We start from the raw sequence: 24417 nt of genomic DNA, 5'->3' as shown, positions 1-24417 counted from the left end.
CTCCACTGACTCCCTATCCCCTCCCTGATCCAATGTACACTACTCACCTACCTCTCTCTCTCTCTCTCTCTCTCTCTCTCCCTCCCTCTCTCTCTCTCTCTCTCTCTCTCTCCCCCACACAGCCACTCCCTCCACTGACTCCCTATCCCCCTCCCTGATCCAATGTACACTACTCACCTACCTCTCTCTCTCTCTCTCTCTCTCTCTCTCTCTCTCTCCCTCCCTCCCTCTCTCTCTCTCTCTCTCTCTCTCTCTCTCCCCACACAGCCACTCCCTCCACTGACTCCCTATCCCCTCCCTGATCCAATGTACACTACTCACCTACCTCTCTCTCTCTCTCTCTCTCTCTCTCTCTCTCTCTCTCTCTCTCCCCCTCTCCCCCTCCCCACACAGCCACTCCCTCCACTGACTCCCTATCCCCTCCCTGATCCAATGTACTCTACTCACCTACCTCCCTCTCTCTCTCTCTCCCCCCCTCTCTCTCTCTCTCCCTCTCCCCCTCCTCACACAGCCACTCCCTCCACTGACTCCCTATCCCCTCCCTGATCCAATGTACACTACTCACCTACATCTCTCTCTCTCTCTCTCTCTCTCTCTCTCTCCCTCTCCCCCTCCTCACACAGCCACTCCCTCCACTGACTCCCTATCCCCTCCCTGATCCAATGTACACTACTCACCTACCTCTCTCTCTCTCTCTCCCCCTCTCTCCCTCTCCCCCTCCCCACACAGCCACTCCCTCCACTGACTCCCTATCCCCTCCCTGATCCAATGTACACTACTCACCTACATCTCTCTCTCTCTCTCCTGCATCTCCAACCCCATTTCTCTTTACACCATACACCATCTCCTGTCAGCTGATGACCGTCGCCTCTCCTCCTCCTGCTGATTATCTTACTCTCACTTCCAAGACTTCTCTGGAGCTGCCCCATGTCTGTGTAACACACTCCCTCATTCTGTCAGACTCTCCCCCAAGCTCCTTTGCCTCAAACACTCCCTCAGAACTCACCTACTCACCTAAGAACCCTGCCTGACCCATTCCTTCCTACTTACATCCCTAACTCCCTTGTACTTCCCCTACTTATCGCAGGCAGGGCCCTCCCTCTCCTTGTTTCATCCCTCCCCTTAGCCTCACTAACTCAGCACATAGTATACGCTATAACTATGATTACACATGTAATTATATATAAAATACAGTTATTTTGTTACGATTTACCCTGATGTGTGGCTCCTTATGAATAAAAATAGCATTTAGTCTGAAACAAATGTTTCCTTATACCCAACAGAGCACCTTGTAACGTTACCCCACGTGCAGAAATACCTGAAGTCCGTACGGTACATTGAAGAACTGCAGAAGTTTGTAGAGGACGATAACTACAAGTGAGTTTTCTGATCATTCTTTGAGTTTTTCTTTCTGTTACAATATTATTGCGATTTTACTTCTTGTATAAATGTTTTACATTCTGCATCAGCCGAGAGCTGGTTCTGGTTGGGTCTCATTCTTCTCTCAGTTACAAGTCAGCGGCGGAGATAATCCATAAGCACGCTCTGGCAATGTAACACTCCAGGTACATACAAGTGCCGCGTGTAATACTCAGCCCCCCCATGCTCATAAATGGGGTGTAACCAAGCTGTAGTTTCGGAGGAAAATGTAAATTGAATTTGATGAACGCAGAGGGTGTAAAGGGACTGGAGGATGGACACTTAGGGGTTTATGTAGCAAGCGGTGAAAGCGTGGAGAAGTAGACAGTAGAGAAATCGCCCATAGAAACCACCTATTATTTTATAGACTGTACTTGATAGATGCTACTTCAGAGCTGATTGGTTGCTATGGGCAACTTCTCCACGCTTTTCACTGCTCGATACATAAACCCCTTACTCTTATTGACAGTGACTGGGGCACAATGCCTGTGTATGGAATCATCTCCCCTACACCCCAGAACATGGGGTGCACCATCGACTGATCGCAGGGCGCATCTGGGGCCTGATTCCGATTTAGACGCACCTTTGGCCACTATATACGCAGCAACCTCTTTACTAGATTATGCTAACGTGAGAAACTGCCTACGAATGGCGCAAATCTGCGCGTCTGCGTGTGGATTGCCGCTCCCCCTGTGTGTTTCCATCTGCAGCCGCAAACGTTTGTATCTGGATATGCGCCCATCCTACACTTGGTGCAAAGTATAAGTCCAAAGCCGGCGTCCGTCTCCATGCCCACGCTACTGAACCACGACACCCCCACTAGACGGAACAGCTCCATGTGGCTGCGTGACCGCCACCTAGAAACGCATTTCACAGAAAGAGTGGTCCAATCAGTTTGTTCATCCGCAGTCGCCAATGTCTTTTTACGGCGTATGCTGACCTCCGCAAGCCCTCTTCCATCTTACTCAGAATCAGCTGCCCTGGGCGCTTCACACACGAGGTCTCGTCACCAATCACCTTGTGAACCCATAAGCTGCATTCGTATGGATATTTATGGAGCCACTGTGTATCGATGGCGGGGACACTTCCAAATAGGCCTCAGTGTCGGTGAATAATTTCCCCTGCCTGAGCCTAAAAGCCGCTGTTCCCTCTTAGATGTGGGCGAGGAGATTGTTCATTTTCCCCGATCTGACCCTTCCTCTATATGTCCTGACATCTCAGCCTCCGCTGGGGACACCAATGTGTAATGTGAGGTCGCAGGTGGTGTTATAAGAAGCCTTTGGATTGAAATATTTCAGAATATAAATGCGATGTACAAATTCCAGGCTGCTCATCTGGTAAACGGCTACGGAGGAAGGGGCAATCGGCGGAGACCACTTCTAAATTGGTGGTGGTAATAATAAGTAATACTAATAACAATTTGCCGGAAATTCTCCCATGTTTACCAATTAGCTGAAACCAAAAGTTATGGGAAAAATCTTGCACCTGGGAATTGTGGGTAGGAATATGCAAATGACTATTTTCCACATTGCGGTTTAAAGGTCATCTTAAGGTGAATATATACGAGAATTAGTCTTGTTGAACTGCAAGGTTCAGCGTACCCTGCCAGGATGCCCATCAGCCTTTACACACAATAGACTTTTGCAATGATGCTGATATTTATTGCTAACGCTATATCCCGGCCCTGATCTCATGAACAATGCTGGGAGTTGTAGTCCCCCCCAAAAAACTTTGTGGTGACAGGGTTTCTATTGGGGCCCAGTTATTTGTTTTATATGTGACTACGATACAGCGTGACCCTCGGGAGAAGCCGCAGGTAAATTAAATATATTCTGTTCCTTTTATGGCTGTCATTCTGTCCGAGCTTCTACCTCTCACACGGAGACAAAGTGCGGGGAGACGCTGTTACGGGTATAACTTATATTATCTGAGGATTAATTCATGAGCGGAATTAAACAGGAAATTCCCCTCCTGGTTCATCACAGATGTATAGACTAGATAGTATATTTATCCACAGCCAGTCATTCATTTATGATATAGAAAAGAATGGTCCTTTTATGCGCGCTTTGTACATCCCATGGAATTCTAGGTAACCTGGAGCCGAGATCGTTTTACACACTTATATTAGCAAGTGAGATCTGCTCTTATATCTAGAAATGGCTCAGTCTCAGGACACGGGAAACAAAACTTCTAGAACTCAAACTTATTTACTTAATCAGTCGTCTTTGTTGGTCTAATCTTAATGCGTATTAATGCCACTTTCTGATGGTTGGCATTAAAATACGCAATAGGACTTATTTAATAATATTTAATAGTATAAGCAGCAGAGGTCATCTTCCACAATCGTATGCGCCATCCTGTGAAAACCGGGTGCAATTGTGCCGCAAATAAAAGGCCGGCCGACCGTTGGGGGAGCCCGATTTGTGTCGTCATAAATGGCCCTTTTTTCTATCAGCACAACCAGCCGTGTCCCTTACGATTGTGAACAATGGTGGAGTGCTGCGTCTTTTGGGTGAAGTTACCCGCCACGAGGAAAATGTAAGAAATAATAGACTAGTAATGTGATTTAAAATGAGTAAAACAGTTCAGTTTTGTTTGGAATTTCAGATTTTGGTTGATTTATTGGGGTCACCCCGATCTAGATATCATTAGTACCCACTGCAGTGACCACCGGTAATGACGCCATCTTTTAACACTTTATCATATTGGTATACAGCCCAAAAGTGTAGGTAAATCAGTCGGGGCAGAACAGGTGCGCTGTAAACCCCACCACCGACCCGAGCGCAGTTCATTTATTCTACAAGTTAGATGATCTGGCGATTTGCCATCGGAAATTTGATCCCCACTTTATTCTGACGCTGCAGGCGTAGCAATTCAGGCGACTGTTTACTGAGAGACCCTTCAGAATGTCAGACATTTCCAGGATTAAACCTTCTCTGTATATCCCCTAAAATAACAAGAGGCTGTGATAGCAGATCCCCCTCCCACACATTCATCATCGGTATGCACTGAGAGAACCTCACACAATCCCCGTTAATAGTAAACCTGAAACTAATGACTTTCTAAACTTTAAGAAAATATATATTTACTAGTGATTAGTGTTGACTTTTCCTCCGTATTCATTACGCTAATCCTCAGCATACGCTTTCTAAGCCCCCAACTTAAATAATTGTAACGTCCTTATTATTTCAGTACAAAGTCGTGAGGGACAAGGTCTTATGTTCTAGGGGCCCCATTTGCGACCATTAATCCCTTAAGGGACCACACATTACATTTTCTGAAAGCAGCAAGAACCCTGTGCCAGCTGTGCCTGCTAAACCGTGTGCACTGCCACCCACATAGGTGTCAGGGGTCTGTACCCCAAGCAGAGCCGGCATCAGCTCCATCTATGGAGAATACAGGCAATAGGCTGTTCCAAAGCTTTTGTAGGTTTATCTTAAATGTAACAGAAATATCAGTATTGTTAAGAAAGAGTTGTGGGCTGTAAGACTTAGGGGGGCTATGTATTATGCTGTGATTCGTGCAATTTATTAAAGGTTTCACACCGGTATATTCAGAGATTTCTCTGTCCTTAACCTATTTCTCGGCGCTTATCGCCTCCGTAGACGTTTCCTGGATATTCATCTCCGTATGTCAGGGAAGCGCCTTGAGTCCTATTAAAGAAAGAGTGCTATATATATAGCATTATTATTATTATTTACCTTTCCTATGGGATACAGCACTGCCGGAGGGGCTTAGGTGGACCCCTCACCAGGACATGCGCCAATGTTGGCCGCACAGAGCAGCCCTGGCTTGATAATAGCGGTGGTACTCCATTATGTGTCTCTGCAATACATAGCGATACATAGGGATGATTACCACCACCCACTGGTCACCAATGATAAATAGCGGTGGTACTCCATTATGTGTCGCTGCAATACATAGCGATACATAAGGATGATTACCGCCACCCACTGCCCAGCAATGATAAATAGCGGTGGTACTCCATTATGTGTCTCTGCAATATATAGCGATACATAAGGGTGCCCACCAATGATAAATAGCGGTGGTACTCCATTATGTGTCTCTACAATACATAGCGATACATAAGGATGATTACCACCACCCACTGGTCACCAATGATAAATAGCGGTGGTACTCCATAATGTGTCTCTGCAATACATAGCGATACATAAGGATGATTACCGCCACCCACTGCCCACCAATGATTTATAGCGGTGGTACTCCATTATGTGTCTCTACAATACATAGTGATACATAAGGATGATTACCGCCACCCACTGCCCACCAATGATATATAGCGGTGGTACTCCATTATGTGTCTGCAATATATAGCGATACATAAGGATGATTACCGCCACCCACTGCCCACCAATGATAAATAGCGGTGGTACTCCATTATGTGTCTCTACAATACATAGCGATACATAAGGATGATTACCGCCACCCACTGCCCACCAATGATATATAGCGGTGGTACTCCATTATGTGTCTTTACAATACATAGTGATACATAAGGATGATTACCGCCACCCACTGCCCACCAATGATATATAGCGGTGGTACTCCATTATGTGTCTCTACAATACATAGTGATACATAAGGATGATTACCGCCACCCACTGCCCACCAATGATAAATAGCGGTGGTACTCCATTATGTGTCTGCAATATATAGCGATACATAAGGATGATTACCACCACAAACTGCCCACCAATGATAAATAGCGGTGGTACTCCATTATGTGTCTGCAATACATAGCGATACATAAGGATGATTACCGCCACCCACTGCCCACCAATGATAAATAGCGGTGGTACTCCATTATGTGTCTCTGCAATACATAGCGATACATAAGGGTGCCCACCAATGATATATAGGCACATTAATAAATGATATTTTACTGAAGCGCCATAAGACGGGTCCGGAATCTACGCCGATTGCACGGTCTCCTGACCTTCTTCCACTTTAAGGCCTTTTTTCTCCTGAAATGAAGATTTAGTGTACCCGAGACCCCCATCCACATATGTGTCACTTGTGCGCCATAGGGAAGATCACGGCGTTCAGTCAGGGTGCGCAGCTGACTTTCCATCCATGATCTCTGGGCGGTGTAGATGTCTGACTTTGCGTTTGCGTCCCGCGTTGTGACTCGTTAGGGCTGTATTTTACATTCCTCATAACCAGTAACATTTAGATCTTATTCACATGAATCTGTGATTGTGTCTCATAGACGATGATACGATTTCTGATTTCCTGGTTACCCTGACATTAAGGAGCTTTCCAAGGGAAACTGCCCGGCTTGTTAACACTTCAAATGCCATAATAATATCATTAGGCTTTAACCTCTCATTGGCTGAGACTACAAAACGCCGCCCTCCACTGTTTCTTTACTTCTGCATCATATATATATATATATATTGTGTGTCCTTGCTCATCTGGCCTCAATACTTGTCTACAGTTTTGTTTATGTACATTGTAGTAAGGCGCTGCGGAACACTTGTGGCGCCATATAAATAAATGATGATAATAATAATAATACAATGCTGTGACTGGCACGAGGGAGCCGTCGGGTCCCTGCAACTCTGCGCTAGCGTCGGGCGTCTTTTTTTGCTGAGGAGACTGCGCTGAGTAATGTGATATATGACGCTTATCTGTGTGCGACTGACACTATAAAAGGAACTTGGCGCGGACAAAAGCTGCGGCCACTGCGTCGTAGCACTTCCCATGCTGATTGAGGGGCTCAGTCGCACACACATATATACACGTGTCACATATCGCGTTAATCAGCAGCGTCTCCTGGTGCGTCCTCGTCACCCCACATTGCATTAGACGCATCTTCAGAAAAAAAGATGCACAAAAGATGCGCGGCACTAGCAGGGTCTCACGGTACCAGGCGCGCGGAGATGGGCCGTTTCACGCAACTGCAGCAAAGACTAGTGCGGATACATCTGTATATTCTGCTATAGGGGAATATTTACTAAGCAGAGATAAGGCTCCTTCCTATTCATTAAAGACTGACGTTGGGTGTAAATAAGCCCCATACTGTACCCGAGTATTAATACCGACACTATACAGATATTTGCTAGTGGCCACTTGTAGAGCGGATACAGAGGATAAATCTTGTTTTTGGCAGGCAGTTTCCCCCGTGTCCTGGTGCATACGTGTTAATGTCATTCTTATGACTGTATTACATGAGTATGTGAGGAGCTGTAAAAGTCTGGATGAGGAAAAGCGCTTTGCGCTCAGATTTAGACGACTGCGGCATTAAAGGATCTAGGGGTCCTCTGGTCATATGAGAAAGTGAAAAGTCTGCTCGCTTTTTAAGTTGATTTGTTACCCGAGTGGGGATCAGACTTGAAACTTAGATAATCTTCTCGTAAATCACCTGGAAGTTGCGTAGCTGCAGCTGAGACCTTTACGACTGTAGGTACCGAGCTCTGTACAGGAGAACAGGGAGGTCATTCTCCGCCCATGGGGAAGTCTGGAACTTTGTGACTTTATGTAAAAAGTAATAGGAGCCTGGAAGTGGGGTCTGCCCTCCTCCTTTAATGGGCGTCAGTAAGTGAACACAGTTGAGGTAATCGACAATATGCAAAAAAGGAGCGAATCACGGCCTAAAATACCAGACGTTTTTTCTAAAGCGCGTGGGCTGTAGGGTAAGATGGTGGCGTCTTCGGAGGATTGCACTGGCTGATGGGAAAAGGTGACTGGATCGCAGGCGTGAGCCTCGTGTAGTGGGGCAGCACTAAAACTCTGTTTGGATTGTGCAGAGCAAGACTGTTGCCATTAGAAAATAGGGACGAGGGTGCATATTATGGGGGGTTTCTTCTTTTACGTTATGGCGCAGTGATATATTCTCTCCGCTTGAATTTTGCCCCCACTATGAGCCAGCGGAGATGCACACGGCCAGCGAGCTTTTGTGTCCTCCCCCTGATATTCCCTCGGCCATAGGTCAGGCAGGCAGCGGGTCTGCACTATAATAATAGCTGGAAATATTTTTCCTTTTCTCCGTTCCCCTAAACACTCGCTCGAACCCTCCGTGTCCTCATATGTTCTTGGCTATAGGTTTGCGTGTTATATTTTTTATGTACGGGGACTGGACTGCAGCCAAAGCATAATCCGCGAGGTACTTCCGAGCATTTAACGCTGGTTATTATCTGGATGAAATACGACTTAGACAAGATTGTGGACCGTGTACAGTCTGAAATACGTGAAGTTTAAACTAAGGGAGATCAGAGGTTTCATTCCGAGCTTTGTGCCAAAACCAGTTCTCGCTGTGTGTACGGTACACTTCTCATCGTCCATGGATGGGGCAGGGAACCAGCTGTATATATCCATACGTGTAGGTGCGCTGGAGGGTGATTATAGCGCGGTCGTTATTGTATTGTTCCCTATGAGACCTCTCTTGGCACCGATTTCACATGCCGGACAAAGCTAACATACAGATTCCTGCTGCCCCCAGGACCTGCAGCGCAATTTCAGTCCGTATTATGGTCATGGTCCTCGTACAGATGAGTGGATCATTGTTTAGAGATCTGCTACCGTTTCTTTAACTCTCCTGTAACGACATTGCGCAGTATTGCGCCTCAGCAGGAGCTTCGGTAAGTTGAAGGGCCTAACCATGACCCAGGAATTTACTCCTGACCATCACATATGGCAACAGAACCAGTCACCCCAACTTCTTAATACGCTCATAATACAGAAGTGACCTCATAAACTATTGCTGCAGTCACGCCAAACAGCCCCTCTTTGTGCGCCAGGACCTGTGCGAATCTGCTTGCACTAAACGTTTTTTTTGCAGCTTTTCCGCCAAGTCTTAGGCCCGTATGTAATTGGGAGCGAAAAGCCGTAATCGGAAAAAAGTTTCACCGATGACTTCATTTCGACAGGCAGAAAAGTATCGCCGTATTCAATTTGAAAGACTTTCCGCCTAGGCGGAAAGTCAATGCAATGTAATAGGCGGAAAAGTTTCGCCTATGAATAGCAGGCGGAAAAAAGTGCAGAATTGCGGTTTTGGGGTGCAACATAGCGTGAACCCCAGTGCAGCCTTCAGGCAGTCCCCCAAAGGTAAACTGTGTCAATTTAAAAAAAAAAAAGACTTAAGGACACCCCAAAAAATGGCTTTCAACTTGGGGGCGAAAAAAATCAAAGTCGAGGGACAAAGTTAAAAACTAGCAAAATAGACTCCAGGGGGTCCCCAAATATGCCCCAGGTGTTTTTGCGATTGCAGGTGCTTGCGGAAGGTGGATTTTTCACGACTTTTGAAACTACACATGGCAACTTTTAAATATGCTACCCCCATTTTCAAGTACCCCAAATTTGCTGGGACTAGTTATTTTGAACTAAAAATACTGCTAAATGCTATTCTTCACCACTTCTGCATATACGCTATATAGCACCTATTGAGACTATTTAAAGTGGCCAAATACCTTCAACAGGGCTATTCAGGGGTACCCATAGTGATCCCCCATGTCGGTGCATTTTATGGGGGGTGTCAGGCTGATTTCCCCAAAACTGACAGAACTTTCCGCTTGTTTAAGTTTCGCCGGGACCAGTTTTCGCGTCCTTTCAAATTGAATATGGGGATACGCGGGGACGTGCGCGATACTTTTCCGCCTGCAAAACAGGCAAAGTAGGCGGAAAGTCCGGGAGGCGAAAAAGTATCGCGGGTGCAAAACATATTGAATACGGGCCTTAGTCGCAACTAAGGCGCACCTGGATTCGGCACTGATTAATTCTATGTGCGACACTTGTATATCTATACGCGACGGAGTTGGAATCTGTATACGAAGTGCTACGGTGCAGCTGCCGCAGCTTTTTTTCCACGCGACGTTCCATTGTGCTTCATTTACAAACAGATACACAAGTGTTACATATCACATCAATCACTGCATCTTAGTCGTATTGCATTGCGACTAATGCTGCCCATCCATTTAACGATGCGGGGGTCGATGGCACGATTACGATGCCGTCGTCTCCCGCGGGGAGAACTGCATACACTGAACGTTCAGACGTTCAGTGTGTGCAGATCAATCATCCCCGAACATGGCAACCTAACGGCGGTCGTCAGGTTGACCTTCATGTTCGGGCGATGATTGATGTTAAATACGGCCAGCGGGCGCGCGCATCGCTGGTCGTTTTTAACCTTTTACTGCCCGATTTGCGGGCGATTACCAAGCGATGGAGAGATAACGACCATCGTTATCGCTCCATCGCTCGGTATAATTGCCTAGTGGATGGGCAGCTTAAGATGCATTTGCGGGCAGAAAAGATGGTGGTCACACGGGACCTGGCGGCTCACTCACACCAGGTGTATCACGCCGCATGGAAGGCACCGGGCATTTTTAAATCCATCCGTTGATTTTGCATTTATTGCCCCCCTCAGTGGTGGGTTCTGCAGCATAACTGCTCTCAAACCGAGAATCCCTCAGTGAAAACACAATAGAGAAATGATAAACAGAATCTGGTTGTTATGGGCAACAGCACCACTTGTCTGTTTTAGAAGCTTTAGTAAATCTACCCCCTGGAGTGTACTTTGCGGTGGGCAGGAATGGCAGGAACTCGTGTCCTCTCTGCTGTAATGCATTTAACAGGTCCAGGGGAACGATACATTTTCCTCTCTGGGCAGAGACGTACTATGGCTCCACCAGACTGGTAATTACTTCACGTGAACACGACAGTAGCTGCCAGCAGGGTGATTGCTCTCTGTTCCATGACAGGTACCCACCTCCTCTTTCCATAAATACCTGGTTCCCCCATGTCAGCGTTCAGTCTCAGGTTCCAGATCATGTTACGTTAGAGTGTTTTTGTAACTCCCGTGTTATGTACAGACAGACATCTGGACGGCCTCCTGGGGGAATGGCGGTGTCATTCGTGAGTAAGGCCCATTTTCAGGGTTTGAGAACATAACTGTTACCATACAATAGCACCAGATAATGCCTGTAACAGCTGGAATGAGGTTTAGGGTCTGATGACTTTGGGGAAGTGCTGATGTCACTGATCACACGTGAATGGTGTAAATAGAGGCTGGTTTGGGGCTTTTGCTCGGTACTGGGGAACCTGTGCTGGGGTGTGTTACCGCTGCGAGGGCCCCTTGTGTACCTGCATGCCTCTGTAGGCTGCTTTATAGGTCAGGGGAAGATACTTTTGGCCTTTAATGTAAGAGCCCAGATACAGTGGAAATAAATAGGGGTTTGGTATGGGGATGCCGCTGGTCTGAATCAAGACAGCACAAAGTAAGAAACCTAAACCTAACCCTCCCTCCCCGGTGCCTAACCCTAAACTTCCCTCCCCGGTGCCTAACCCTAACCTCCCCTCTAGGGCCTAACTCTAACCCCCCCCTATACCTAACTCTCCTCTCTAGTCCCTAACTCCTAAACCTAACCTCCCCCTAACCCCTGATACTTATCTTCGGGATTCCGGTGCCGGTATTTTGACCATCATCATGCCGCACGCCGGAATGCTGACTACATTCCACTAATTACATATGTTATTTCTTTGTAATAAAACTTTAGTAGAAAGTGCAGCAGTGTCCGGTACACTGGCGCCGGGTGACATACCGACCCCAGAAGCCCGATCGTTAGAGATCCCGACAGGGGCACGTAAGTATGTAACCCTACCCTTCTCCACCCCCTAACTCTCCCTTCGTGGTGCCTAACCCTAACCTCCCTGGGGGGTGCCTAACCCTAACCCCCCCTTCCCCGAACCCTAAACATAACCCTCCTGGGGGGATGCCTAACCCTAAGGAGGTGCCTAAACTTAACCCTCCCCCCCGTGGCTGCGAGCTATCAGTGACCGGCTTACCTTCGTTCGGGAAGCAGTCAGTCGAGATTCCGGCATCGGGGTCTAGACGGGCGTCGGCATTTCATCGCTTTTCTTTAGTCCCGAGTCGGGATTTAGACGCCAGCATTTTGAGGGACCACTTTCCATCCATCTGCCTTTTAACTACATCCCATTCCGGAAGAGTAGGCGAGCGAAGCATGGTGATACCTGATGTAAGGGGGCTCCACGCTGGCTGGCATTGTGATACCTGATGTAAGGGGGCACCACGCTGGCTGGCATTGTGATACCTGATGTAAGGGGGCACCACGCTGGCTGGCATTGTGATACCTGATGTAAGGGGGCACCACGCTGGCTGGCATTGTGATACCTGATGTAAGGGGGCACCACGCTGGCTGGCATTGTGATACCTGATGTAAGGGGGCACCACGCTGGCTGGCATTGTGATACCTGATGTAAGGGGGCACCACGCTGGCTGGCATTGTGATACCTGCTGTAAGGGGGCACCACGCTGGCTGGCATTGTGATACCTGCTGTAAGGGGGCTCCACGCTGGCTGCTCCATTCTTAATATGTGCCCGTCCCCCTCTTACATTACATGCAGCCGTTTTCTGGGCTACACCATTATTTGTAAGAATGAAAAGTATCATGCTAGTGAGGCATGAGGTGCTTCCCGCATCGTGCCTCTGTGATGTTGCTGGTTCCTAGTAAGTCACTCTGGATATCACTAAACTCTGTTCTTTGGGGTTTTATTGCTCTGTTACTGACTGAGAAGCATTTGTTGCAGCGCTACAGCCTGAACCACAAATAAGGAGTAAGCAGAACGTCTAGTTTCCATAGTGATGGTCAGGGGGATCACACTACACGGAATCCTATTGGGGGGTTACTGTTGGTGTGTACGCGTGCAAATGATGTCGCTATGTATCTGTGAGTGGTGTTTGGAACAGAGCAGAGGTTCTGCGGATCTCTGGGGAGGCTATAAAGCCAAAGGTGTCTGAGAAGCATAATCAGGAATGAATATTGTATGTACAGAGGTTTAGAGCGCTCAGGCCTAGGCCAGCGCAGGAGGAGGGAGCATTGCGTAAGGATAGGAGGGCTCTGGTACAGGGGATTAGCACGCCAATGACCCGGCTAACATGCTAAATAGTGCAGCCAGCATGGTGGCTGCCCCCTGCTCCTCCCCGACTAGGGTCTGATCGCTGCTTGGTATGTTATAATGAGCGCCATGTTATCTGTCTTAGTGATGGTGAAGCTGGTGATTGGAGGGGACAGGCTTAACACACATTATCGTACAGGTGACCGGACCTATCACAGATCGGCTGCCAATTTATTGGTGAATGCAAACATATGACTGAAAATTAACTGTAAAGATGGAGACTGAGAATGAAAATTTCCTGGATGAATTTACGTCCACAGAGGAACAGTTAGACCCACTTGTAGCAGTAATGGTCTCTCAACGCTGAGTCTAAGTGCATAGCTGGCAGTGATCGTATCCCAGGCTGCAGAAAGTCTCTGTATAATCTTAGCTGCTCCGTCATCAGCCTAAGTAAGTCCCTTTAAATGTCAGCGGCCTCGTCATCCACCTATCTCTAGATCTCGCTATACATGGGTTTAGGAGTCTATTTAGTCCAGAGATGGGAAGCCGTAAGCTGCCGATATAAATTTAGTACTGAGAAATTTCTACGCCAACTGGAATCTAGGGCTTAGAATAAATTGGTCGCCTGAGGCGGGAGTCTGTCCCCTTACCAGGCGAGGAGTATAATCATTTTATCAAGATGATATTTGTTCCAAAAACGGTAAACGGTTACAGCTCAGCCCACACACAAATATTTGTGCCAATCCGGAGGTCTAAATGCAGACTCTTCTGCGAGATCTCCGTTCTGCAGTGAGAAAGGCGATAGCAGCGTCCGAGGACAGAATTATTTGGTGCTGCAGTGAGGCGTAAGTGGCAAAGTCTTAATTTCCAGCCCTATAAGAAGAGATCCGCCATCTTGGCGCACCTCACTACATATTGGCGTACTACCAGGCCTAGGTTATAGGAGCGCGCGTTATGTGTATGATAGGACTGTGCGCTGGTTAGAGCCTGCTCAGTGCAGGAAAATCGGATAAACACAAGCATGCTTTATATGTCCTGGGCGGGATGTATGACTATCCCTACAAAGGACGACTCTCTCGGTAAGAGCGGCCCTTTGTAATGGAGGAACTTCTGGGTCCCTCCAGAAGCCCCTCCGGCATCTTTATACGCATGCGCAGAAGGAAAGGCTCCGCAGGGTTTCCAGGGAGGGTTCAGATCGGATCCCTCTCTTTGCCCTCTGCGGAGAGAAGCCCATAGGCTTCTATAGAGTAACGGCATCGGGAAGATGGCGTTACCCACCACAACCAAGTGGTTTGGTGCATATGAGCAATGCGGTCAAACCTGCATTTTCGAGGTTTGACCGCATTTTACTCATTGATGCAGCTATGTGCTAAACGTTCTCCGTTAATTACTTTGTGCCTTGGACACGACACTTGTCCTATTTACCTCACTGCCTCCGAGCTCTCAGGCTGCTATCAACCTACACTTATTGGCTGATAGCGCCCTCATGTTTATCCTGCACTGAGCTCTGATTGGCTGCTAGGGATGGACAGCTCTCTCAGCCAGTATTAGCAATGTCTGATATTGTACACTAGTCACCAAGAAGGCCTACTGTACGGTATACTAGCTGTCACAAAGAGACTGTATTGAACACTAGCCACCCGAAAGGCTTCTGTAGAAATGGGGTATACACTTGTACCTTAGCAACCAGGAGGGGGTCTGTATCTTACATTAGTATATGGTACAGAATCCAGTTTTGGTAACTAATAAACAAGAAGGGGTAATTACAATGACTGTCATGAACTGAGGGCCTGATTCAGACCCGCTCGTGAGCACTGAGCGCTCGCTAGCTGGTCGATGTTGGCACAGTGCGCATGACGGAGAAGGCTCTGTCGTGCGCATGCGCACTGGGCCAACATCGACCTGCTTGAGAGCGCTCAGTGCTCGCGAGCGGGTCTGAATCAGACCCAGAATTCATACATTGTAGCACTTTGGCGTGGGGTGCTGCCCGCCACCCCCACTATTACCTGGCACCACTTGCTGGATTGCCATGTTACAGGGAGGGGTAAATAGTTTCCTGTGCTGAAGATTACACCGGGCAGTTTTATTCAGGGCTGCTGAGACAGGCGGCGTATACCGACTCCATCTGGCCAGAAGCCACGGCGGTCCGTTCAGCTTTCATAGCAGCCGGCACCTCCTGTCCTAGCCCCTGGTATGACTAGGACGTGTCCGGTTCTCCGTCCTCAGAACCGCTCCGCTGGTGCCATGCCTCTTATTTTCAGAAACTGCGGAGTGTGTGAAAATTGCCTCTTATTAGTTTTTAATCCTTATTTTGTAATTCACACTCTATTAGCAACCACAAATAATCAGCATAGTCCCTGGTAGACACCTTGTAATAATGACTGTACAGCTATGACCTGGTAGACACCATGTAATAATCACTGTACGGCTGTGACCTGGTAGACACCATGTAATAATCACTGTACGACTATGACCTGGTAGACACCATGTAATAATGACTGTACGGCTGTGACCTGGTAGACACCATGTAATAATGACTGTACGGCTGTGACCTGGTAGACACCATGTAATAATCACTGTACAGCTATGACCTGGTAGACACCATGTAATAATCACTGTACGGCTATGACCTGGTAGACACCATGTAATAATGACTGTACTGCTATGACCTGGTAGACACCATGTAATAATGACTGTATGGCTATGACCTGGTAGACACCATGTAATAATGACTGTACGGCTATGACCTGGTAGACACCATGTAATAATGACTGTATGGCTATGACCTGGTAGACACCATGTAATAATGACTGTACGGCTATGACCTGGTAGACACCATGTAATAATGACTGTACGGCTATGACCTGGTAGACACCTTGTAATAATGACTGTACAGCTATGACCTGGTAGACACCATGTAATAATCACTGTACGGCTGTGACCTGGTAGACACCATGTAATAATCACTGTACGGCTATGACCATAACTGAGGCTGCAGCTGTAGATGAAGTGGAGAAAACATGACATAAGTTAGACAGGTGCCTAATACACGATGTCTTCCTCCAGCGCTGTGGGGCGCTCAGATCCTCTCCAGCGTACAATCTACTATCCCAAAGTGGAGTTCCATATGGGCTGTAACGCCAATCAGCCCTGGTAACAATAATGCTGTGTAGTCTGAAGTATTTAAGGCATGTGCTAAGCATGAAAACGACTTGGAAGTAACGTATGCTCTATAGATTTGCTCTTACTGAGTAAAACTAGTGCACTAACAATGGGGGAACCCCTGGCCATTAATGAACTATTATGACGGTCATCTTGGAAATTGGAGCAGTTTTTCTAATGCAGTTAATATTTACATTTTGATGTGTATATCCTCCCAGAGCAAACTATTTCACCCTTTAATATATAGTATATTATCATCAGACACTTGCCCTGTAAAGCCATCATCTTTTGAAACAATAATCAACTGCATTTTCTTAACATAAATCACTTGTCTTTACTCAGTGTTAGAAATCTATCCCAAAACATCCTAGGCTGCCTCTTCTAGCCGTAGTACTGAGGGCCCTGTAAGTCCCTTGTAGAAGAGGACCCCTGGTCTTATGCCGATTCGGCCCCAATAATACAGAAAGTTCCCCGTAGCCCGTGTCGTGCTGTAAATCTTCGGCCGGTAAAACGGTGGTGGACCAGGCTGCCATCTAGGGTTGGCTTGTTTGCAGATTGTCCCTATGGCATAGGGACAATGTCACCCTCAGCCTAACCCATTGCTTTAGTGCAGAGGTCTCCTTAGCACTTTGTCTGCTGTGCAGAGTCCCCTATCCTGCACTGAGTCCCCCTATCCTGCACTGAGTCCCCCTATCCTGCACTGAGTCCCCCTATCCTGCACTGAGGAGTCCTAATAAGGACAAAACAGACTTCCTAATGGTGAATGTTCTCTGTCAGCTCGAGCCTTGTCTCATGCTCTAACATTAAGTGGCTGAAAACGTGGCATCAGTAGACTTCCATTATTACCCAGAAGCCTCTTCTCCCAAACATAGGAGGAATTACTTGTATCTTATTAGACGGGAAAGCACTATAGCCACATAATGGGGCCAATTCAGAATTGCGCGCAAACTGTGCACAGGGAAAACTGTTGTACGGATCTGTGCGACAGCGGCTCCGCTATCTGTACGCTTAATTACTTAGACATCATTATCAGTGGCACTTGCAGAAGCGTTGTCCCAGATGCAAAGACACCCACCTAAATACAGATGCATCACAACGCTACGTATAGCGCCATTCTGTAGTGATGCCCTCACTAACCATAGCCTGTGTGCGTTCGCCCAGTTACGCCCCTGCAGCTGTAGGTGGACATGTAACTGAGTTGCGCACGGCTTAGCATAGCCTGCACATATGCGAGCTTGGCTGGAGCATGCGCGGTGTGCAAACACGGCTGATCCATCCGCAAAGCGAAAATGCGCGCAGTTCTACATCGGCCCCGCCCAATGTCCGTTAGAGGTCCCATAAAAACTCCCACTTCCTAGGGTGGAGGAGACCAGTCCTCATAGAGGCTGCGAGATGAGACAAGTGCACAGCTAATGCCGGGAACGTTAGTTATAAACGCACCCTGCCGCCTCCTCCCCGGGGGAAGAACAGGAGATCTTCCTCTTTAGCGTAATAATCCCTCTGAGCAATGACTGGCAGAAAATATCGCCATAATAATAGTGTCGCTATTAATTAATAATCACCTTAAGGGAATATTAGAACAGGTCGTCTCATGTAATTAGTCTCCCACCCGCCCCTGGATCCTGATTCCATCTGACATCGCGAGTGTTCCGTGTAACGCAGCTACAGTGGGGCCTGGGTTAGATGGACTCGGCCTGTGTATGGGAGAGGCCGATCCGCAGACGCACGCTGTATACGTCTAAATCCAGGCGAATGATGGGATGGCAGCTACTGAATCAGTCTCGTTCCTTAATCAGTGGATGAAGCTATATTTCAGCTGACGTCAGTGGAAAAGTCCAAGGTCCGTCGTTGCGCAGGATTTGCCTGTAATTTGGGAAATTACTAGAGGTCATACTGCGTCTTATGCCTCCTGATTACATGTCAGACATTGGGACCGTGAGGCAGAGACGCAGGAATGCGGAGGCCGTATGTATTTGTTACAAATATATATATATATATATATATATATATATTATACATTCATACAAAAAAAATAATAAAGTGTTAATATTTGCTCTGCAATCTGACTGTGAATGTGGCAATTGGCTGTACTCCCCGGCCAACCTTTCTGGCGTAAGACATTGGAGGAGAGATGTATCAAGCTTTGGAGAGAGAGAAAGTGGAGCAGGGAGGAGATTTATCAAAGCTTGGAGAGAAATAAAGTACCAACCAATCAGCTTCTGTCACTTTTCAAACTAATAGTCTTTACCGTGACAGTTAGGAGCTGATTGATTGGTACTTTATCTGACAGCTACAAGCTGGTTGCCTTGGGCAACTTCTCTCTCTCTCTCTCTCTCAACATTGTGCGATATTGTGGGCAATAGAAGGATTTTCTTTCCCCTGTAGAAAGTATAAGGGTAGCGTGTAAAGTCCTATTCAGTTATTGCGCATTGTACTTTGGCTTCGCTCTAACTGCTATCGCCTCATCCTGCGCATATTTGAGTGGCGGTAATAATCATGGTTGGCGAGATTCAGGCCCATATGTTGTAAAATATTACTTAGAAATAAAGCGTAACAATACTTATGTTATTATTACAAACTGTATATTATCCCGGTTCCATCCAAAGGGTTTATGGGGTCTGACTACATCGGGCAGCATGGCCCTCTCCCTGACATCCCAGCGTGGGCCTCATCATCACAGGGAGACCAGGAGCGCGGCGTCACCGTCTCATACAGAATAGCTCCCCAGCCGGTTCCGCACAGTTGGCGTGATTTAGAGATGGACGCTAATGTGGTTGTTGCTGCGATTTTGTATGCAGTGCAACTGCGAAAATGTGCTAATGGTTCCAAAGCTTCCCTGAGCGTAAGAACGTCCACTGCTGCCTTCTCATGTGCGTACGATGCCGCTTACCTGCGTAAACATTGGTAACATTGACGCATATCGAGCGGCCATCTTGCCCTTGCGGCACGACTGACCAGACGCAGACTCGGCTGCTGTCCTGACACGCAGAGGGCTCTCATGCTGCGCAGGAGATCACAAGGTCTAATTTATGCACGCCTCATGTAACGGCGTGTAAACGGTCAGACACACCTGCGTTTTTCTAACCACCCCCCGTTACCACCCCCAAACGTTGACAACCTGTCACTCAGTTTGCAAAGGTTCCTCGGTGCATCCGTAATCACACCGCGATCACGCAGTGTGGCTTATACGCATGCGCAATGGCAAACAATCGCTCGATCTGCTTCCCTTATCGCCGTTGCGTCCGTCTCCCAGTGGTTGTATGTGAATAACGGCAGGTCGGATCATCTGGACCGTCCCGCACAGTGGCTGTAGGTGAATAATTGCGGGTGAGATCGCCTGCGTGCCGCGGGCTCATTCATACCGCTGTCTGCTTTCACCCGTAATTCTCATTTATGAATCTTTAATAACGTAACTTTTATCCAATCACCAATTTGAAACCTTTTGTTTTCCAGATTATCATTGAGAATCGAACCAGGGAACAGCTCCCCTCGTCTCGTCTCGTCAAAAGAAGATCTTGCCGGTATGTACCGTGTTTTTCTCGTTAGTATTGTCGCGTAAACGTTAGCGATGGGGGCGAGGCCTCTGGTGCAGGAATAGCTCAGCCTGTAGTACAGAATAAGAGACTGGTGATTACACTTACAGAGGAATGCTGGGATTGTGCACAAATATTACACTTTCCATCTGTACCGGGTTCTTTTTTTTTCTTTCCCCTTTTTAACCACTGAAACCAAATAAGCGTTTTTATGGTATAGTGAGAAAGAAAGAGATCGCTTTAGCAGATTTACTGCACATATGTCATCACTTTTTTCGGCAAAAGAAAAGAACGTTAGATCGTTTTGGACAAAAACCATCTTGTTTCATGGAAACATCCTGTGCTGTGTTTATTCTAAATAAAACCTATCCGCAGCCTGTGCGCCAGCATCATGAATTAGCTGCGTATGGACCCGGGAGGGGGCGGTATTGGTCTTTGCAATATTTTTTTTTATATATATATATATATACTATATTTGCCTGGAGGGAATAAAAACAGAAAATGGTCTGTTTAATAAATAGATTTAGATTTTTAGAGATTTTTTCGTGTGGCCGTGCGCTGCTTAAGTTACTATTATGGGAATGATATTTATTTTATAGGAGTTACTGTTGTTACAGATGGGCTACAGGGGCTCCATTCAGAGACCCCATCACTTTATATTTATGTAATTCAACCATGAGCCGATGATATTATTCAGCAACTGAGCAGGACGTTTGTACATATGAATTTTTTTCAATTAACGGTTTTAATACCCATCCGTAACGTTCTGACGAGTGCTATAAACACACAGACACATTGAGGTCAGTCTGGTTTCTGCAAAGATAAACAAACTATTTACTGCCACAATGGATCAGAGAAAATGTCACCACGGCAGGTGAGCGATAACTTACCGTCTCGCCGGACTAGTCCCTGCCAATATATGCATGCCGTGCCCGCTTCACATTGTAATTACAGATAAATGTAAACTTTCCCAACTGCTGTAGCCGCCCTGAGATTGGCGCTGGGGAGGGTCTCCGCTGCCATTAGTAGCCCTATCGCCAGTGGGCGCTGTGTTGTGTGAGGTGAGGAAAGTCCTATTGTTGGATAGGGTTAGACACTAGGGGGAGGGTTAGAGTTAGGCACTAGGGGGAGGGGAGGCTTAGAGTGTGGGGAGGGGGAGGTTAGGTATAGGCACTAGGGGGGAGTTTAGGTTTAGGCACCAGGGAGGGAGGGTTATGGGTAGCAGAAGGGATAAGATACCTGCTGGCGTAGGGATTTTGACCGCCTGCATCCCGTACCCAACCAGCATTAAGGGGATTATTTACTAAGCAGTGTTAGGAGACAGAGTGAAAAGTGATAAGAAAGTGATAAGGTGCCAGCCAATCAGCTCCCAACTGTCATTTTTCAAACACAGCCTGTGAGATGACAGTTGGGAGCTGATTGGCTGGTACCTTATCACTTTTCACTCTGTCTCCTAACACTGCTTAGTAATTAGACCCCTTAGTATCTAACTGGCGCCTCGTCACACTTCTCCATGACACTGCGAGACGATCATCATTAGCCGCTATAAACGAGGCGTTGCGTATTCCGTTACACGCCTCAGTGTAACTCCCCTCGCAGCGATGACGTTAGCGATGTCACATTTTATTTAAACACGTACAATGTATTCGCCTGTGAGTTCTATGAAGTATTACAGTTGTAAAAGTTAAAATGTCAGTACATCAATTATGAAGAATTGTTCTCTGGCATCTGAAAGGCATTAATGTTACCAGCTATGACGTTAGCCGTTTTCTTGTTGGGGAAATGATTTAATTTGCGCAGGAACGTGCTCCAGGTTTCTGGTCCTCTGTGTTTGCTTTGAAAGGTCCCATACAACGGACCCCAGAATAAGTCTCCCCACATCGGTCTGGCCAGCAGCCAGTAAGTGATTGTAGATACTGTAGGGGGTCACTCACGTCTCCTCTATAAATCAATGCGGTGACTGAGTGCGAGAGTACGGGACACCTAACCCCGAGGGGTCCTGGGTCCCTGCCGTAAACCCCTGGCCCATGCAGAACGGTCCTAGAATTCTCTGACATCTCTTGAGTAGGGAAAGTGTTAAAGATTACGTGTGATAGAAATCCGTGCGAATCAGAGGTTACTTCATAATTGTAGTATGTAAAAGCCAGAACATGTCCTTGGAATGGAAAAATCAGTCAGAACAACGAGGCTTGAGGTCCAAATACCACATCTCAGATACTTGTAGCAAAGCCACAATCTTAAGAGCAAAGAAACAATGGTAAAGTCCTGGTGACTGGCGCAACCCTGAAAAATCCTCGTATTCTTCTGCCAGGTTGGAATTTGTCGGATTTATTCTCGTTAAAAAATAAACAAAACTTTTTGTCTTAGAGTTCAGGACTTTTCTAAAGGTTAAAACATGTTCTCTCTAGTTCTGCCAGCCTGTAACAGGAACCAAAGTGTTACATGACGAGCGTTTGTCACCGGTGGGAGCAGCCATGTACTGCGCTCGCCGAGGATAAAGCTCTCATAATGTTTCAATTAAAAACCCAGAGAGCAATTAGCAAAATTGGAATTCTCACTCCTCTTATCCAAAGGTTAGTAACCATTTATCGCTCCATAGTCTAATAAATATGTAAGAATGACCGTGACAGCGAATGTACACTAACGATTCGCTGTATGTTTGCTGGCTCAAAGTATTACAGGTTCAATCACTGAACACATTACCTAGTGGGGCTTATTCTGCAGCTCTGCTCATTGTTCCGATGGCGTTAGTGGTGATAACACGTATTTGTAAGCGGATATTTATTGTTGTCCTGAATTTTGTTCAGGCAATAAAAACCAACTCTTAAGGTCCCCAATATATCTGCGATGGATTCAGCAATTCCCCGTTTTGCAGAGGATTGGGGAGAAAAATTGGATGGAGTTCACCATTCGCTGATTCCGGCCACATAATGATCGGCATCGGTAAATCAGGTTTTCAAACATGTTGGATTTCACCGACCAATCTGGGCTGTAAATTGATAGTGTATGGTAACCATCAGCGATTTGCCGACCGTTACTGGTAAAATAATGATCCTTTCAAGTTTGGCAAATCTGTCTTTCCTGAAATGATCTGTAAATCTCTGTATGGGCGCAGATTGGCGAATTGGGGGAAAAAAAATAATCACAGAATCTGTCAGTCGCTCTTTTGTGATTGCTGATGTCTGGGCCCCTAATTATTACCCATAGGTGATGATTGCAGTAATAGTAAATGTCCTATCGCCTTAATTTATCAATAAAATGTTTCCAAGGCAGCGGGAAGAGATCACATTCTGTACAGACCGGACTCAGGAATAAATATGTAATGGCTCCTACTCCATTTAGATTCCAACATATCCGGGAGTGATATCAGGGTGGGGGGACTGTTGCCATTCAGTTTACGCAATCGATATATATATATTTTTTTTTAAGTAAATTCTTACATTAATATTTTAAGATTAACAATAATGTGTTTATGCGTAACTTGAGAAAAACAACCGGGAACTGTAAATACGCCACGGTCGTCGCCAACCACAGAGCACAGCCAGCAGAGGCTCAGCCCTACATGTAACCGTTAGAGTGTCTTGTTGCTGCGCGCAGTCAGACCTATGGGTCAGTGGGGCTGGGCAGTAGCGCTGAGCTCCGTCATGGTCCCCAATGTCTGATCTCTTCTTAGTGTTTCAGTGATTTCAGGACTTTGGGGCAAATTACACTCATCAAGGCGGTAACTTACTTTTCAACATAATTTCTGGATATTTTGTGGTCCTTTAGTCGCTGCCGCTGTGGAGCTTACACTCTATATTCCCGATCACATGGACACACGCTCTAGGGTTAACTTATTTGTTAGCAGCCAATGACCAGTATATTCTTGGCATGTGGGAGGACACTGGAGCACCCGAAGGAAATCCACGCAAACATGGTGAGAACATACAGTACAAACTCCACACAGATAGTGCCATGACTGGGAATTGAACTCATGATCTTAGTGTTGTGAGGTATTAATGCTAACCACTAAAGCCACTCTAGCTGGTCATGGCGGAAAACAAATTCTGTATGTCCGGGCACCGCGCATACATAGAACTAGAATTACTTTCCGTCCCTCTGCTAATAAAAGAGAGAATAATTAGATAAAATAGTTTTACATGAAAAAAAATCTAACCATATTTATAAATAAAATGATTGTGGTAGTTATAATACATAAGTTATATTCTATGTACTGTGCCGCCCTAGAAATATTATTTCTTTCTTGGTGATTTCTCATGTTATAGATCTTTATTACAATTTCTGCATTATAATTGGGCGTTTCTGTAGTCGTGTTGATGTGCGTCTGTGTGGGAGTTATTCTTATAATATTAGTGGGCGATGGCGATTACCATTGGGCACTGAATTTTCATCCTATTGTTGAGACGGTCACAATTTTGTGTCTGCAACT

At 46.5% G+C, this 24417-nt stretch overlaps 1 protein-coding gene across 1 annotated transcript in view; it reads left to right on the top strand.

Moving 5' to 3' along the window:
• Nucleotides 1–1283: 1283 nt before the first annotated feature.
• Nucleotides 1284–24417, top strand: part of LOC148474349 (ras-specific guanine nucleotide-releasing factor RalGPS1-like) — a gene marked incomplete at its 5' end in the record, with an annotated part of 104958 nt that continues 81824 nt past the window's right edge. The window contains 2 exons of the mRNA XM_088458776.1: nucleotides 1284–1377; nucleotides 19909–19976. Of these exons, the coding sequence (XP_088314902.1) occupies nucleotides 1284–1377; nucleotides 19909–19976 (162 nt within the window). The remainder of the gene's footprint in view (nucleotides 1378–19908; nucleotides 19977–24417) is intronic.

Source organism: Taudactylus pleione, unplaced genomic scaffold (assembly GCF_031769625.1).
Source record: "Taudactylus pleione unplaced genomic scaffold, aTauple2 ptg000850l, whole genome shotgun sequence".
Classification (NCBI taxonomy): domain Eukaryota; kingdom Metazoa; phylum Chordata; class Amphibia; order Anura; family Myobatrachidae; genus Taudactylus; species Taudactylus pleione.
Note: the sequence above shows the minus strand (reverse complement) of the source record. Positions and strands in the feature narration are given on the sequence as shown.